This window comes from Ammodytes marinus (assembly GCF_949987685.1).
Source record: "Ammodytes marinus genome assembly, chromosome: 9".
NCBI lineage: Eukaryota > Metazoa > Chordata > Actinopteri > Uranoscopiformes > Ammodytidae > Ammodytes > Ammodytes marinus.
Window position 1 is genome coordinate 1,527,327 of NC_137213.1, and position 18,234 is coordinate 1,545,560.

Consider the following 18,234-nt stretch of genomic DNA (forward strand, 5'->3'; position numbering starts at 1 on the left):
TTACATGCTTGTTTCACATGGCGATTGCAGGTTTCCATCACGGACAATGTGGTTTTCTCGATTCTCTCCACTCTGTTCGGTCCTCTCCCTTGCTTCTCCGTCCCCTCCATCCATAGTGACTAGCTCCTGGATGCTGTTGAGCTGGCTGGCTTTGGGTGACAGTGGACTAGAAGCAGCGGACCTCTCCATGTGATTCCTCCCCTGGTAGCTTAAGCCCTTGAGCTGCCCTTCACCTTCTAAGCTGCAGGCTGCTGAGCCCTCTCCTCCCCCCGGGGAGTTGCTCGGACCGACAGATTGCTGGCCCACAGACGGAGATTGCAGGCTTGCCACTGGAGACTTAGCTTCCTGTGTCATGGAACTAGGAGATGGAGGAAACTTGGAAACCAGGTCGTCAATAAACTTGATTGAGCCAGCGGAGGCGGGAGTGGCCACAGGTGACATTACCGCCATAAGCACATCATCTTGGGATCCGATGAACTCAACCTTGAGGGCTCTTGTCTTTTGAGGGCTTCTGTAATCCTTCATAGAGCTGGGAATGCTGTCATAGGTCTTCCCACTGCTGTCAACGTTCTGTGGCGCCAAACCCATATCTCCAGTCCCACCAGCCTTGGGGCTGGACGTGAACTCATACAAACCCTCTTTGATGATGGTCATTGGCTGGCTACTGTCAGCAGCCCTATTCACCTCCATGCTGCTGATCTGACGTAGATCCAGGGGAGGGGGTATATTCTGCTGTCTGGACCCAGTCTGAGCCCCTTCAGCACTGGGGAGCAGAGAGCTTCTTTCTCCTCTTTCCATCAAGGTCTTCATCTCCATCTGCTCCTCAGGCTTTTTGTCCTTCTGCTCTGGGTTGATTGCGTTGAGGTGTTGAGGGATAGCTTTGTTAGACAAAGGCTTGAGTCGTTCAGGGGAGCCCAGCTGAGCCACCTCCAGGTAGTGTGAATGTTGGGACCTGTCTGGCATACTGACCTCTGCATTGGAGTAGTGTTTGTGGTAGCTCCAGCGGCTGGGTGACAGGTTATTGTCCATAGGACACTTACCGTCCTCTCTTTTTTCCACCAACACATCTGTGAGTTCCATACTACGTGCAAAAGCATCCTTTAAGTTAATAGAAATAATGCTTCCACTGCGTTTGGCTCTTTCAAGAGCTTCCCTCCTTTTGATGGCCTTCTCCTGCCTCTTCTGCTCTCGATAGAACTCAGAGAAGTTGTTAACAATGATTGGTATGGGAAGAGCAATGACCAACACACCGGCTATGCAGCAGAGCCCTCCAACAATCTTGCCCAGCAGTGTTTGTGGGTAAATGTCTCCGTAACCAACTGTGGTCATAGTAATGGTAGCCCACCAGAAGGAGGCAGGGATACTGGTGAATTTGGTGGCATCCTCGTCCTTCTCAGCAAAGAACACCAAGCTAGAGAAGATCATAATGCCCATGGCTAAGAAGAGGATCAGCAGACCCAACTCATTATAGCTCCTCCTCAGAGTGAAGCCCAAAGACTGGAGCCCTGTGGAGTGTCTGGCCAGCTTCAGGATCCTTAGGATCCTCATAATTCTGAAGATCTGGACCACACGCCGCACATTCTGGAATTGCAGCACACTCTTGTTAGACTCTGTTAGGCAAAGGGTCACATAGTAAGGCAGGATAGCCAACAAATCAATGATGTTCAGTGGTGCTTTGATGAAATCCCACTTGATGGGTGCTGAGAGCAGACGCAGCACATACTCCATGGTGAACCATGCAATGCAGACTGCTTCCACGTGGGCCAGGCTCGGGTTGTCATTGAACTGGCCAAATTCATCCACCACCTGGAGCTCTGGCAGCGTGTTGAGGGACAAGGAGATGGTGGAGATGATGATGAACAGGATGGAGACCATAGCCAGGAACTGCAAGGTAAAGACAAGATTACAGGGTTCTGTATTAGCATTCATTGAATTGACTCAATATCTCCACATAGACAAGTCAAAGGACATGGCAGCATAGCTCTAGGGATGGCAATAACAGTTGGTCTGTACTCCACTTAGGTTCAGATTGAAATGTCTCCAAAAGTGTTAAACGGTCGGTTTGTCATGTTCCCCACATCCCCAGAGAATTCAATGACTAACACTCTAACTTTTTCTCTAGCAGAATCATGTAGTGAATATGTTTGGTTTTGAGTAATAGTTCTTCACAACTATTGGATCACAACTTAACATCTAAGTCAACTCAATGACTCTGGTCCCCCGCCAGACGTTAACTCTCTACCTAGTACCACCAGTTGGTCAATGTTTGCACAAACCACACAGAATATATCATCATCTACTACCGGACGGACTGGCAGTAAATGATGTGCAGAAATATTGGCCCGGTCTTGGCATTTAGCTTAAACCCATATGCCTAAGTACAGCCTCAAGACAAGTGCGCTCATATTTGACTGAATACGGGTTCATCTAAATAGAAATTCGAATATGAAAAGTTCATTTAATTCAATAATTTAATTTAAAAAGTGAAACTTTCAGATATTCTAGATTCAATATACATAAAGTGAAATGAATCCAGAAAGAATAAACGTACTTTTCAGAAGGTTGAGATTTCTGTATTATACAGTAAATCCTTTTATTGATTGGTTTTATGTAATATTCTAATATTTTCAGATACTGGATTTTTTATTCAGCTGTAAACCGTAATCATCTAAATCAAAACATGTATGTATGTATATATGTATGTATGTATGTGTGTGTGTGTGTGTGTGTGTGTGTGTGTGTGTGTGTGTGTGTGTGTGTGTCTGTGTGTGTGTGTCTGTGTGTGTGTATGTGTGTTTGTGTGTGTGTGTGTGTGTGTGTGTGTGTGTGTGTGTGTGTGTGTGTGTGTGTGTGTCTGTGTGTGTATGTGTGTATGTATGTATCTCTATCTATCTATCTATCTATCTTAGGTTAGTTAGGATCCTTAATGAATATGACCTGAGTTTACTCATAGTTAATATTCCTCTGCCTGTCCTATGATGTCTGATGATGTATAACAATACAACACTACATCAATTGAATATCTCTTTAAAATAACATACAATGAAGTGGAATGAAGTACATGTGCATGCATGCACAAAAACACACACACACACACACACACACACATACACACACACACACACACACACACACACACACACACATACACACACACACACACACACACACACACACACACACATACACACACACACACACACACACACACACACACACACACACACAAACTCCAGAGTAATTAGACATGCTTTTTATTTAATTTCTATTCTATAATAAATAAAACTAAATCTATTAATAATCAGTGTTGATGTCCCTGAAATAAACCTATACATAAAATTAAAATAGAGAAAAACTACTAACATTGTTTTTTTTACTTTAATAATCAAAACCTTTAGTAAAAATGATCAGCAAAATTAACTTAAGGAGGATAAGGTTTTGGAATTATTCTGTAAGTTAGCATTTCACAGTTGTGCAGTAGCTGCTGGAGGTATAGTTTATATAGCATGTTTATCTAGAATGGTCCAGTGATATCCAGCCTATCCTTATAGTTATTCCTTTGTATTGCTTATCCTCATGTGTCAGCTACTTCAACAACCTATCTTACTCATTGGTCAATGTTTTTCATATAGTGTAGAAGGAACTGGTCACTATTGCCAGCAGACACATACTTTACACTGTACAGGGTAAGTTCATTTTAAGCAGATGATTGATGAGCATTTAAGACATAATCATTCCTGCGTATTGTGGTGTTACTTCTCACAGCATTGCTCAGATACAACATAGACTGGTAGCAACTGAGCTCCAGTCCCTTACACCTCTTTTCAAGTGTGAACTCTAATGTCCGAGACGAGTGATGTACAGCTGAAGCATGTGTAGTCTCAATCCACTCCCTGCAGCCCTCGTTAAGACATTTCAGGATAATTGTAATAGGATTGTGTTGCTATCTTTAGAAAGGATAGAGAAAGGTTAGAGGAGTTTACTCATTCTATCCCCCCCCCCCCCCCCCAAACCGGAAGAATCAAGTAATGGTCAAGGCAGCCCTGAGAAAAGCTTTTTACTGTACTTCAATAACATATCAAATACAGTATATGCATACAGTATGACAGGACACATCTAGATGCTGTGTTCACATTGAACAGAACGGGGCTGGCTCTGTGTGTGCTGGTACAAATGTACGTCTGGGTGAGATGAAACAAGTACAAGCAATACAATGTATGTTGATATCATAAGTAGAAGTATTTAGAATTTCAGGACGTTAAATGATAGATGTGTTTTAATCCTGTACATAGTAAACAGTGATGCTGTGAATGATGACTTCTCACACTTCTCAGGGTGTAGTGCTAATTTAGCGCATATAAGACACAATTACCTAAATGTGTCATAAACAACAGCAATACCCAATGAACCTTCTCGTATTACGTGAACAATTTCACGTTAAGTAACAAGTAAGTTAGTTGTAGTTGAGTAATAATAACATAGAGTATAATCCTATCAAAGCATCCAGGAACTATTGATATATTATATATTTAATGGGGGCGGGACCTGATAAGCCTTTGGCTTCTTCCGTCTCCCTTCGGACAACACAAAGTATGATGTATGAATATTTGCAAGAGAAAATTGTGTATTGTGTGGAATTGTCCGAAAGAATAATAAATAAATATCCCTGTGTGTCCACATGCAATGTCACCATGCTGTGTGTGTCTGTCAGTGCAATGGGCTGGCCTACCTCATAGGCCATGTAATGCAAATACAGGACAGAGATATGTTTATTATATTTGACCTGAAACACAAAAAAAAAACGTTTCAACAAAGAATTTACTTGATGGGTAGAAATAGATCTTTATTCTTTAGTTTACAGTAGTAGTGGACAGTAGAAGCTTGATTGTGTAACCGTCAGGCATATTGATTGTGTACTAACTAAATCTTTATCAGTATTTAGCTATAAGCGTTACAACCTCAGCAAGAAATAAAATATCAAATGATTTATTTAACCATTTCATTATTATGCTTCACTATTCTGTCATTGGACGAAAAATGATAACATATATCCATATGTATCACAATTCATTTCTGTCTAAAGACATGCAGGTAACATGCCACTGAAAACAAAACTAAAGGGAAGCCAAGCTTTTTATTAAAATACTGCTGGAATGGGCTGAGCTGCTGCAGATACGGTGTGTGTGTGTGTGTGTGTGTGTGTGTGTGTGTGTGTATCATTCAGTGCTCTGCTACCAAGTCATTTAGTGTCTAAATGAGTTGACAGCTGAGTGGTGTTCATTTCTCTGTCTCACTGTGATACAAAGTGTTATTGATCAGTTTAATCTTCAATGTGGAGCCCTTCATTCATTCTTTCTCCAATGTACAGCTAGGTAAAGCAGCTTGTGTGTTCCTGTTACCGCTTTAAATCTGTCGTGGGCGCCAAGGTCACAGCATTTGGCAGTCAGTAAGCCATTAAGACGCTGCAGGACGGACAAACACTTTGATACACCTGCCCTCTATATTACTCTCCTTTTGTCTATCTTCTATTCTGTCTTCCTCATATTTCTCTCTCTCTCTCTCTCTCTCTCTCTCTCGTTTCTTTAAGTATGTATTTTATTTTATTAGTATACATTTTATGTCTCTTTTTGTTTTTTGATCTCTTTCATTTTTTTCATTATTTAGGTGGAGGCTTCAATAGGCCCACTGGGCTGTTTGTCTCTTCCTGCACTGTATTAGTTTGTTGTCTTTGTTGTTCTGTACATTTTAAATTGTGCAAATAAAAAAACCCTTAAACCTTAAACCTTGTCTTTCTCTGATTTGCCTGGACAGTTTGGTCTAATAAAACAAACTGTGTTTGATCTGAAACTTAAGAACAAAGGGACTTGGTCTGAATGAGAATGAAGCAGGACTCCTTGTTAACGCTGTTATGTCCTTTGACATGGCTGTGGAAGGCCAGAGAAAGGGTTCTTACTGCCTGTGTTTAAAACAGTAACACTCAATATATGATGTCACAGTTGAGTGTCTCAGTGAGCTTTTACAAAAACCTGATTGAAATGAAAAGTTCATCAATATTATAAATCTTAGTTGACTTTGTGGGCGTGGCGTATCAAACGGTCTCCATGGCAACAGTTTGGGCAGAGCTCTGCTGTGTTCTCTGCTGCCGTAAGCTTCATAATGTAATATGTCTGCCTCCTAAAACACAATGGACAATATAACTAGGGATTGACACATGTGCCTAACTCTTTTCAGATGCATACTAGCATTCAGATTTCTCCCCAAATATCAAAGGATTTAGTGAATTTGGGTTGCTAAGACTCTCTCACACATGGATAGATGTCATACTAAGGAATGTAACCATTACATAATATGATCCTGCAGATAAGTTCCTGCAAACCAAATACAAATATGTTTGAATGTCCCCTCTAGTTGGCTTGATCTGGCCCTGTTCACTGCTGTTAGTACTATTGTGACTTTAATATCATCACACCTACACCAGCATTACACTCACAGGACAATCTTGTGTTGACTTGGACGCAAACCAGCATGAACATTCACACATTAAGGGCTTACAGAAAAAAAATAGAGATAGAGAGATGGACAGATAGAAAGAGAGAGCCAGAGAGAGAGGTAGAGAAAGAGAAAGAGAGAGAAAGTGAAAGAGCCAGAGAGAGAGAGAGAGAGAGAGAGAGAGAGAGAGAGAGAAATATAGAGAGAAAACAGAGTATAGGGAATCAGAGAAATTGACAGAAAGAGAATACATAGAATGGAATGAAAGATGTAAGTGTAGAGAGAGAAACCCAAGCCCTCATCAATATGTTGAGGTGTTTCTGGAAACAGAAGGGACAGCTGCTGTATCTGCAGAGGTCAGCACAGTTTATCTAGAAAGCTTTCACCGAGGCATATCGTCTTCATCTATTCTTAGACTTTTTGTCAGGATATTCATTCAAACATCCGGGAGGAAATGTGAAATGGTAAACTGCTACATTGATATGACATTATTTGAAGGTTTTTATTGATTGATATTGATAGAATTCTTCCTAATACAGTTTGCATGAATTTGGTTCAAAGTTCATCCCTGTCCATGATAACAGCCGTTGAGAAACCCGTCTCACTGTAAATGAAATATAGAAGCTGTTGTGTGTGTGTGTGGTGTGTGTGTGTGTGTGTGTGTGTGTGTGTGTGTGTGTGTGTGTGTGTGTGTGTGTGTGTGTGTGTGTGTGTGTGTGTGTGTGTGTGTGTGTGTGTGTGTGTGTGTGTGTGTGTGTGTGTCATATAACTTAAGAGAAATGTTTAAAGGACAAAGTGAGTTCCCTGGAGACTACAATCAAACTCCAGCTTCTGATAAGGATCATGTCCATTCATTCACCACTCAGCAGAGACCCCATCCTCCTTGTGTTGAGATTCTTCTTAGTTTATACTAATTACAAGATGAAGGGATTCATACAATCTAGTGACAATCAAGATACACAGATCACTGCTAGGGAAAGTTGTGCACAAACATTCCCTGCGTTCCAAATCTCATACTCTTTCTTTGTACTACACTACATACTAAAGTACAGAAGAGTATTACGGCCACGGGAGAGAAAAAAAAAAGTCAGATAAGGAAGTTTTTTTTCATAATGTCGAGAAATGTCAAGAATAAAGACGAATAATCCAAAATGCTATTGGAGTTAGTGGGGCATCTAGTTATGTTTGGCATACTACAATTGACATGCATGTATTGGGACATCCTAAATCTTTTTCTGGCATACTGAATAGTATAGAAGTATGGGTATTGGAACTCAGGGAATATGATGTTGTGAGAATGGGAGCTGAAGGTGCTGTGGTCAAATGGGAGCTGGACTCTTGTCATTCCCTCTGTCGATACGAATCGTTAACGGCTGAAAAAAAAGTTCAGTACAATATTTTTCACAAGCTCTCTCAGCTCTGTCATAGCTTGTATCTGACTCATTTGGGATGTACTCATTCTATATAGTTTGATCATTGGCCGTGTACTGGACCAACTGCACCGACTTTATCTAACTCAATATTTGACATATCTGTAGAGTATTTAATATCATGGTTTCATATTCACTGAGAGAAACTGGGTCTACATGGAAAGGTATTGGTACCTTGTCTGTGTTAAAGCACACCCATGCTGTGTATCATTAGGAATGCTATGCTGCCTAGCTTTCTGCACTTAAACACACAAAGAAAGAGAGAGAGAGAGAAGGAAGAGGAGCAGAGAGAATAGAGAGAGAAAGACAGTCAAAATGATAGTCATTACTCTAAGTCAAGCCTCTGGCAGCTCTCTCAGACTCTGGACTGTAATTAGCCAAATATGCTATGTGATTAGCTATCCATCCAGAGTGATCACTACCATACCTCCACTCAACCACCACTCAAGCTGCTACACTGCAGAGCTGCTGCTTCAATCTGTGTTGACCATCAAATCAAAATGTTGTATAGAGAAATAAGCAATATTTATTTACCATTGAAACTCATTTAAAAAGACACATTGAAGACAATCCCTAAAGCCCTATATCTCCTGAGATCTTCTCCATGTTCTCCAACGTTAAACTAAGGGTGTATTCACACTGGGAAAGTCCGCTAGTTCAGTTGCTTTGGTTCAGACCAAAGAGATTTTAGTGAACCAGCATTAAGAAGTAAACCCACACGTGATCTGAGGTCATTCATTCATTGGACAGACATTCTGGGGTGGAGAGAAGCAGGAAGCACGAAGTGAAAACTGCGAAATATATAACTGATACGATATGGGGTTAAAAATAATAAATAAATAAATAGGCCTACATCTAACCTATGAATAAATAAATAAAACATAAAGTTATGGTTGTTTCATTTGGTTATAATATGAAAGCCTGTGTCACTGTGCGGGAGACGCTCCCCTCTCCTTCATCTGATCGCTGAACACATCAGCATGTTTATACGTCCTGTCTATCAAATGTAATATATTCGCTCGGTGTTCCCGGTCAAACCACAACTAATCTTCCTAACAATGGCGACAACAATACTTTCCCATAATGTGAAGCTGACGGCGATTTATTAAAAAAGAAAAGGCACAGTGCTTCCTGCAATTGGGTCGGATCGAGTCCGGACAAATTCACACCACAAACGAACTGCAGCAGAGTGCGTATGGAAGCGCACTGAGACCACCTCTTCAGCTGGGTCTCGGAGCGTTTGTTTGGTCCGCCCCCGAGTGCGATTGCTGTATTCACACCTGCCTGAAAGATGCGCACCGAAGGCAGAAGTGCATCTGAGTTCGTTTCAACCGAACTAAACACGGCATGTGTGAATACACCCTAAAAATCAGTCTTTATCACATTCAACTAAAGTTTAGTTTTGAAAAGTTAGCACCACATATCAACAAATACACAATGCTCTATCTTGGAGTTATCCACAGGTTTAATACTGACTGATACAATAAGACACCAATACTTTTTACAGTGGTGCGTTTCAGACCAAATGAAAGTTGTCTTCAATCTGGTGGCTAGTCTGGCTACACAGGAGCTGAACCTGATGGAGCGACAACATGCTCAAATGATTTGGAAGATTGCAAATGTTACTAATTAACCCTAACCCTTTTCTGCATGAACAAATACAGCTCAGAGCCACTGTTAGTTACATGTCTCAAAATTCAATGTCTGCAGGATGGTCACAGCATCACTTGCTTGGTTTTTCAGCATCATTTGGCCTTCATCAAAGGATCTAGTTTATCAGTCAGTTATTATTATCTGTACAATGAATTGTGAAGGCCACGTGAATGCTCAACGTTACTCCAAGACAAGCTTCAAATCAAGATAGGCTAGTGGAATAGAACATGTATCGCTGAATATTTGTAAGATGTGAAAAGATGTGGAAATAAGAGGGAGTATTTGGAAAGGAAGGACTGTTCAGTGCAATATTAGACCCTCAGCCTGGCTCAAAACAAGTGATACAGTTTATTGCTGTAACATGGAAGTGCACATCCATTCTGATCACTGCTGAAGCTAATCACAATCATCTTCTGTCAACTAGACTCAAAACTAAGTGATATACTGTGGTCTCTATCTTCACACACGCAGTGACTCCTTCCTTATCTTCTTCATACTCAATACAAATGACGGTAAAACTATACAAAGATACCCTGCTAGTTTCAAAAAACTATTTTGGAAATGTCATTTAAGTAAACCCAAACCTTAATGTCAGAGTGCTAAAAAACACTGGTAGCCAAATAATTCAAATACTTGTGCTGATGATGGCAAAATGCAATCATAAAGTAGAATCCACATTTTACTACGATACAATACATTACATTAATACATTAGATTAGAACACCTATCACTTTGAGAATCTTTCTATTGCAGCTAACCTTAGACTGTACCAAGCAGCAAACATCTCTGTTTAACTTGAGATGCTGAAGGTATGTAAGTTTGAAACATTACAATGAGGAAGTGTTAATACAGCTGACAGTAAGCGTCCATGTTTAAACAGTTTAGCTTAACAACATAGTGAGCCAGGCAGTGCTGTAGATATAGGGAGCATGATGGGAGGAGAACAGGAAAGTGATGTCATGAGGTTTACACCAGTGAACGTTGAGCCACGTATCTTTACTATTAGTTTACTTATTATTTTTGTCGTTTTCAAGCTTTATTAGATAGTACGGAGTTGAAATGGGGAGTCAGAGAGAGAGGGGGGATAACCTGCAGTAAAGGTCCACGGGTCGGATTTGAACCCACGACCACTACAACGAAGGCAGGAGCCAATATGGTACGCGCACTATCCACTACGCCACCGGAGCGACCCAACTATTAAGATACTTCTTCATAGTATCATATGGATAAAGAATACATGTAAAGGTATACTTAGTAGGATTTGTCGGTTGTGTTTTGTACAGACACTATTCTCTCCTGCTCCTTCCCTGCTACTCTCCAGCTCCACTTGTTTAATGTGTTGTAGCCTAAGGAGCTATAGTAGTGTTAGTGGTGGCCTGAGTATCTCTGGCTTAATGGTGCTTTTCTATAACACTGTACCGGCTCTACTCTACAGTACCTTTCTGGTGTTCCACTATGTTAAAGTACCTGGTAACTTCTCTTTTTGGCACCTACTCTGTTGAGGTTCCAAACAAAGGGAACCATGTACTAAATAGTGATTGTAGACTGTAGTAGCTGTAGTGACTTTGTCAGTGCTAGTGGTAGCCTAAAGGAAGTAAAGGATTACTTCTGTCCTTTTCAATACAGTGTGTTTATCTTCTCCTTTATTTCAATCACTTTTCTATTTGGTGGATTGTAATTAATGTACAGTTCACTATACCAGAGAACACTGGATTGTGATTGGCTGGAGGGGGGTTGAGATAACTGCCCCATCCCTACATATATGACATCATCATCATCATCATCATCGTTATTTTAAAAGAATATGCAAACACAAGAGTATCAAGCTTAGGACATGTAGGGAACAGACACAGTTCTATAGATTTATGAATGCCTCATTTTGCCTCAAATGTTTGTTTGTTTCACAATTTGAACCTATTTATTTGGGATGCCTAGGGTTAAGAGATGCTGGACTGATCCCAGTGTGAGCTGTGGTCAGGTCAGGAATGTTTTTTGTATCAATTAAAAAACTCAAAATTGGAATTGAACGAAACACTTTACTGTAATGTATTGTAAATGGCTGGCGGGCCTCATTCTGCAGGTCAGACAGTGGACAAGACAGACTAGTACACTTGCCAACCTTTAGTCTATTTGCAGCAGCAGCAGTCCTGGTAAAAGCCCCAAAGGAGATTATGCCATACTCCTAAATCATACTCTGTGTGTGTGTGTGTGTGTGTGTGTGTGTGTGTGTGTGTGTGTGTGTGTGTGTGTGTGTGTGTGTGTGTGTGTGTGTGTGTGTGTGTGTGTGTGTTTTATAAACAGGTGACCATGTTCTGTCATAACTTACTGTTGGTTCCACACAAAGTCACTCAGAATGAGTTTGATAGAACATGAAACTGTGTAGAGGATAAGGGAATACATTGTATATGGTTGACATTGTTGAGCTCTATTCAATTATTTTGACCAATTGAGAAATGAGTGAAAATGTCCAGCCAGAAGTTTGCCATACACTTGAACAACTGTTTGAGATGACAACCTGCTGTGGCTCCATGCACTAGGCATAAGGCAAAGGGCACAACTATGAAAAGATTACACAGATTATGTAAAGTGTATGAAAATAAATCTCTATTATTGGAACACTTAACACGCGTATTATCCAATAAAACTCCACAGTATTATCGCTAGTTGTCCATCTGTCCTCTGAACTTTTTTGTGTGCGTGTGTGTTTGCTAATGCTGCACCATGTTTTGGTAATGGGCCAGGTAATGCTTTGTGTGTTCTAATCAGCAGTAGCACTGAGCTGTATATGTCACCAGGAAGACGCTCTCCCATTGGCTAAGAGCTGAGCTGGATCACTGCTGCTGCACAGTGGGCTAAGCAGCTTCCCTCCTGCTGACAACAAGGTTCCAACACCTGTGACCTGTGAAGGCCATCCAGCGCTCTGGGCTTTATGGAGTCATGAACAATCCCTAAACTGGACATTTAGCAAACCGAGTATATAGACATGTGCTCTACTTTATTATACAGCTCCGGAAAAAATTAAGAGACCAGTCTGGATTTTTCTTCAATCTTCATCTCTACATAACTTATTGAAAATGCTCTTAATGACCAAACATTTATTGGAATTTGGTAGAAATGTTTTCGGTAGTTTATATTATAAAACCAAAATTTTCCTTTTACTCAAACATATCCCTATAAATAGTCAAATGAGAGACACTGAACATTTGGAGTGGTCTCTTAACTTTTTCCGGAGATATATGTCATATATTGGACTCTATGTTGTCCACAAAAAACTAAGAACATGATATCAAGGCGATGGGAGCTGTCAACATGACTCACAGCTGTAGAAATGAAGAGACCTGAGGTGTGACATTTCAAACACAGACAACTGTCATGTTATTCAACATTTAAAGTCATCTTCTGTATTTGAGTTACGTTGTTGTTTCTAGTGGCCGTAAATGCAGACACTTTTCTGGACCAGAGTTCCTTTGAAAACCGAACATTATTGACTGTATGAAGTCAGTATATTGACAGTTCTTACCAGCTGAATGCTTCCTCTGTGTGTTCTGATCCAACATTGTGTCCCAGAAGTTATGAGAAGTGCAGACAGAGAGGTTCTGTATCGCTAAACTCTCGGCACAGTGAAACTCGATCAGTCATGCATGCTGCGTTCCAAAATCGGGGAAAATCAGGAACTTGACACGGCAGCACACATAGTGTGCAGATGACCTTTTCATCAATTTTTAAAATGTTGGACCTATGACCATGTTTTATACGAACCAGACTGTATATAAAAGATACAAACTGAATAAAAAACACATGTAGGGGAGAACGGGGTAAGTAGGCACACTTTTTACTCTACTGAGAATTGCTCATCACCTAAACATATTTCGATAGTCATTCCTACATTACATTGAAGCTTAAAGTGTTGGCTCGAAATGTGTACCCCTCACATTTTCTATCTTATTGTAATAAAGAAGAAATTAATCATCAAAGACACCCTTACACATTGTGACAATCAACGCCATCAAGGGGTCGGTTGTCACACACTATGGGGTTGTTTGTCACAATGTTATCTTAATGGGAATAATCTTGAAAAGAAGGAAAGAAAGTAGAACTAAATTTGAAAATGCAATTGCATTGTCAAGTTGACAAATAGGCCTATATAATTTACTGTAGCCTTGGCAGCTTGTCTAGTTTGGGATGCACTGGGTTGTTTTGATTTTGTTGCCCTTTTTTCCTTTGCATGCTAGCTGCCTTTTCCTGCTCTATTCTATCCTTCTCTGGGGTGTCAGTGAGGATACAGCTTGACAATTTATTTCGTTATTGGGTTCCTTTTCTGGCTGTAGCCTTTGGATAACTTGTGACAACCAACCCCCCCAAAAAAGTGACGACCAACCCCAACTTGAATTTTTTGCTAGCATCAAGGCCAACAACCATTTGACAACTAATTAGCTTGCTAACCACAATCTAAACCATAGTTTACCCTTCACACTTTTTATGGGTAACAAGTGTTTTGTTATAAACCCATTCTGTAAAAGCCTAGAAGAAAAATACTGAGGAGCTAAATATTTTCAATTTGACATGAAAAACACAAACAGTCCTCTCACCTCAAATTCAGCAGTCTAACTCCAAGGAAGACTATGTAGGTGACCTCTGATCCCAATTCTGGATATTTACATACCAACATTTCACAGACAGCGCATTCTGGTCCCGAGATATAACGATTGTGACAACCAACCCGTGTGACAAATTACCCCGTTCTCCCCTACTCAACAGACTACATGGTAATCTTACCGAGTATAACTTTAAAAGATCAGTACATCAAATTGTAAAGAAAATGCAAAAAATACAAAGAAAAATGTGAAACCCTTACATTTCCACGCAACCTAATTAAAAAGTTGAAAGATTAAAATTTGAGTTTGTCCAATTTAGGAATTTCACTTCTGTTTATGAATTATACATAATACTAACTCATCCATTGTTCTTGTTTGAAATGTTCAAGTCAAAAATTAGCTTGGTTACTATGATCCACAGCTAATCATTAACGCTTTGCTTGTATCATATCCCATTCAGCATGAACTTCTAATAGCATTGTCTCAAAGTCATAACTGAAAATGTGCAAATGGATTAGCACATATGCTTTTCTCTTTAAGTACATGTTCATAGTGCACTGAAATCAACTATGGAGAGAATGGATATTCATTTAAAAAATCTGATACCATGCTTTACAAAATTAGAATAATGTTGACACAATATGTAGCACACGGCTGAATAAATGATCTGTAAAAGGACTATTCATCCCTGACAACAGCTAGCTCACTCCTAGCTCGTGGTTAGTAACACATTCATGTCATTTGAGCAATAACACAGTGATTTCCTTTGCTGCTGCAGTGCCTCCTCTAAGCCAACTTCTAGTTGTGCAATATGTTGGTATTATTGGTTTAACAAAGTGTTACATGTATGTGTGTCTGTTAAAGCGAGTGTCAGTTCCCTAGCATACTCATTGTTCCTGCTTAGAGGTCAGTCAAACAGCAGAGCGCTGTACAACTTTAAAGCCCTTCTTGTTTTGATGACTCACACTGGGAGAAGTCCAACAGGTTCCAGTGGATGTAATAATACTGGACGTATTCCTTCCAGTGGGAAAGATTTCCTGTCAGTATATTTGGCAGCCAGAGACTTCAGTGCACTGCTGTCTCATCATTAGTAATGGCCTAATGCTCTGCTAGAGATTGTGTTTTCAGGAGCTGTCTGTCTGTATCTCTGTCTGTCTGTCTGTCTGTCTGTCTGTCTGTCTGTGCTTTGCCCGCTTTGCTGCAGATAATAAAAAAAGCACGGTAAGCTGACTGTGGTAAACAAAATGTGATTTTTTTTAAGCTTGCAGTGTGTAATACTAAAGCTTAGAGAAAAAAGTCAGACAATTTGCACACTGATTACACACACACACAGACACACAGACACACACAGACACAGACACATACACACACAAACACACACACACACACACACACACACACACACACACACACACACACACACACACACACACACACACACACACACACACACACACATGATTTACAAACATATCAAAGACCACATGGATCCCACCATGACTAAAGGAAAACTGGCCAAGTCTGGCATGTCATAAAGCCCAATGAGTCAGCAACCTATATATCTATTGTATCATCTCCACTCTCAACCTTTTCATCTCCCATCAAACAATCATTTTTCCCTTTTCCTTAATAAGGTTAAGGGTAGCTTTGTTCTAGGGGTCACAAGACAACACACTTGACTGACTGACCTCACAGCTGATCATTCAAACTCAAACACAGTCAAGTAGTCCATTTGTAACATTGACTTCTTGTATGTAAGTGAGAGGGAGCATATTGACCCTGTTTGTTGTACAGGTGGATGTTAGGAGAATATTATGAGACTATTATTACACCTTTAAAGGGACGTTTCACACAAAATCCCAAACACAACTCCAGATAATCCACAGAGCAAAGAAGGACTATTCACGACACAGAATTGAATTATTTCCAATGATACCTGTTCACAGGGTGTTTATCCAGAGCAGAGGACTTCTGATATTTTAAACTCTGGAAACTATCTGCATGGATTAACACTACAAGTGGAAAATAAAAATAAAATATGTTATGTATGTTTTTTTGTATTACAATTTGTGTGGATAGAACCCCCCCCCCCCATCCTTCCACTAGTGAGGCCTAGTAAGAGGACTTCACACATCACTAAAGCCCCAGGAGACTTTGCAGTAGTAATCCCTCTGCAGTGGACTTGAGGTGAAGGAGGATTATGCACCTGAACGCTCTGTGATCTTTCTACATCACAGAGTCACGTCTTGTCTTGAGGCTTAAGGATTAAGGCTTGGTGGTTAGAGTGAAGCTGAGGAGTCTCCCTTTGATCCATGTATGTCCACCCTTATATTATGTATTTTCCCCTAATAAATAATGGTTAAGGTCTGTGCAGCCTACATGTCCCACAATGCAACTCAATAGCATCTTCTCATAAGAGGAGATAACAAATATACTGTAAGCCTGGTGAGACCAGCCTGCTCTCACGAGCTTCACATTTGTTTCTCTCCCAAAGCTCAGTGAGGACTTTCTACCATCTCCATGGGGACTGTCTGTTGGTGTTTGGTGTTTTGTGCCACGAACGGAGCTTTGAAGGCAGGTAGTGGAAGGCAGCCCCTGATTGGTTCATGAATTCATCAATCTAACCTCCAGTCAGACCGGACCCTCCCCACTTTCTGTCTGTTAGTGGAAGGCAGCCCCTGATTGGTTCATGTAGTCGTTGAAATCAACATTGATCGATGAATACGATCAGTTTGTGGAAAGCAGCTTCTGATTGGTAAATGCAGTTGTCAATCCAGCCTTATGATACCAGCCATATCTCACACGGCTAGATTGACGATTACATTAACCAATCAGAATCTACTAATTGGCCTGGTCAGGCTCCTCCCCACAGACATTGGGGAAATGCCAGACTGAACTTGCGGGGAGAGGAGCAAATGTCATGCTGGTCTCACCAGGCAACAGCAGATTGGCTTTGTGAATTTAATAATAATATCAAGCAGGAAATGTTTTTCAACCATGAGGTTTTCTGGTCTTTTACCAGAGCAACATAAAATGGGCTTGTATTTTAGAGTGTAAGTCGGCCCTTTAGCAGTATGTGTTTGATGTGAGGGGTGTTACCTTAGCGGCCAGGGATGAGCTTGGTTTCTCCAGCAGATCCCAGAGCTGCTGCCTCTTGTCTGGCCAGCAGCCGGTCTCCTCCTCCTCTCCCTCGTTGTCCCTGACGTTCTCTGCCTCTCTCCTCAGCTCCTCGTTCATCTGCTCCTTCTTCTGGTGGTATCGTGCCTGGCAGCAGGACTCCAGGTAGATCTCATCGATGCCCCAGTAGTCCAGCTCCTGACCGAAGGACAAAGCACACATCTCCTCCATCATGTGCAGCTTGCCCGTCCTGTAAAAGTTGAGTATGGAGCTGAAGGCCATGGGGTGACGGTCAAAGAAGTACTCGTTCTCTGCCAGGCTGTAGTCGTCACAGATCTCCAGCAGGGACTCGTGGGTGTTGCAGTCCCTGAGGCGGCCCAGCCTGGTCCTGGGCAGCCGGTCCATGGTCCTCCAGAGGACTTCATGAGTGAGGCCGCCCACGTTGAGACGCACCCGTCTGGAACGCGCCTTGATGCGGATGATGTCGATGGGCTCAGGGGGCAGCACCGGAGCAGCGCCGGGCCGCGGGGTGACTTTAGGTGCACTGAAGCTCATTGTGTCTGGTGGTGATACTATGTTACTGTGTGTGGGGAGGGGAGGGGCTCAGCTCTATCAGGCTGAAGGGTTGTGTCGCTGTCTGGAGGCTGCTGAGGCTCTGTGAGATGATGGTGCTGCTGGTTTGAAAGGAAACGGTTGGCCAAGCCCAGCAAGCTTCACCCTTGCTGTGTTGAGACCACTAAACCTTCAGTTAGATCCATGGCTGGAAAGGCAAGACACCACACATGACATAAGTCTGACAAGATTCAATTCAATTATAGACTTCTTCTAAATGTCCTCAGTAGTGTCTATAATATGTACTACTACCAACATTTCTAAAGATAATGAGATATGCAATCACAGTATTATTAATGCTCCCACCTCACACTCAACGTCCATTTGATCTAAAGGAA

At 41.2% G+C, this 18,234-nt stretch overlaps 1 protein-coding gene across 1 annotated transcript; it reads right to left on the reverse strand.

Annotated features, from left to right (window-relative positions):
• LOC307256042 (potassium voltage-gated channel subfamily B member 2-like) lies at nucleotides 1-17,839 on the reverse strand (the record flags this gene model as incomplete). The annotated part of the gene is made up of 2 exons (XM_080034908.1): nucleotides 1-1,884; nucleotides 17,267-17,839. The coding sequence occupies 2 exons, from the start codon at nucleotides 17,837-17,839 to the stop codon at nucleotides 1-3; spliced, it is 2,457 nt and encodes an 818-aa protein (XP_079891034.1).
• Between the last annotated feature and the right edge of the window lie 395 nt (nucleotides 17,840-18,234).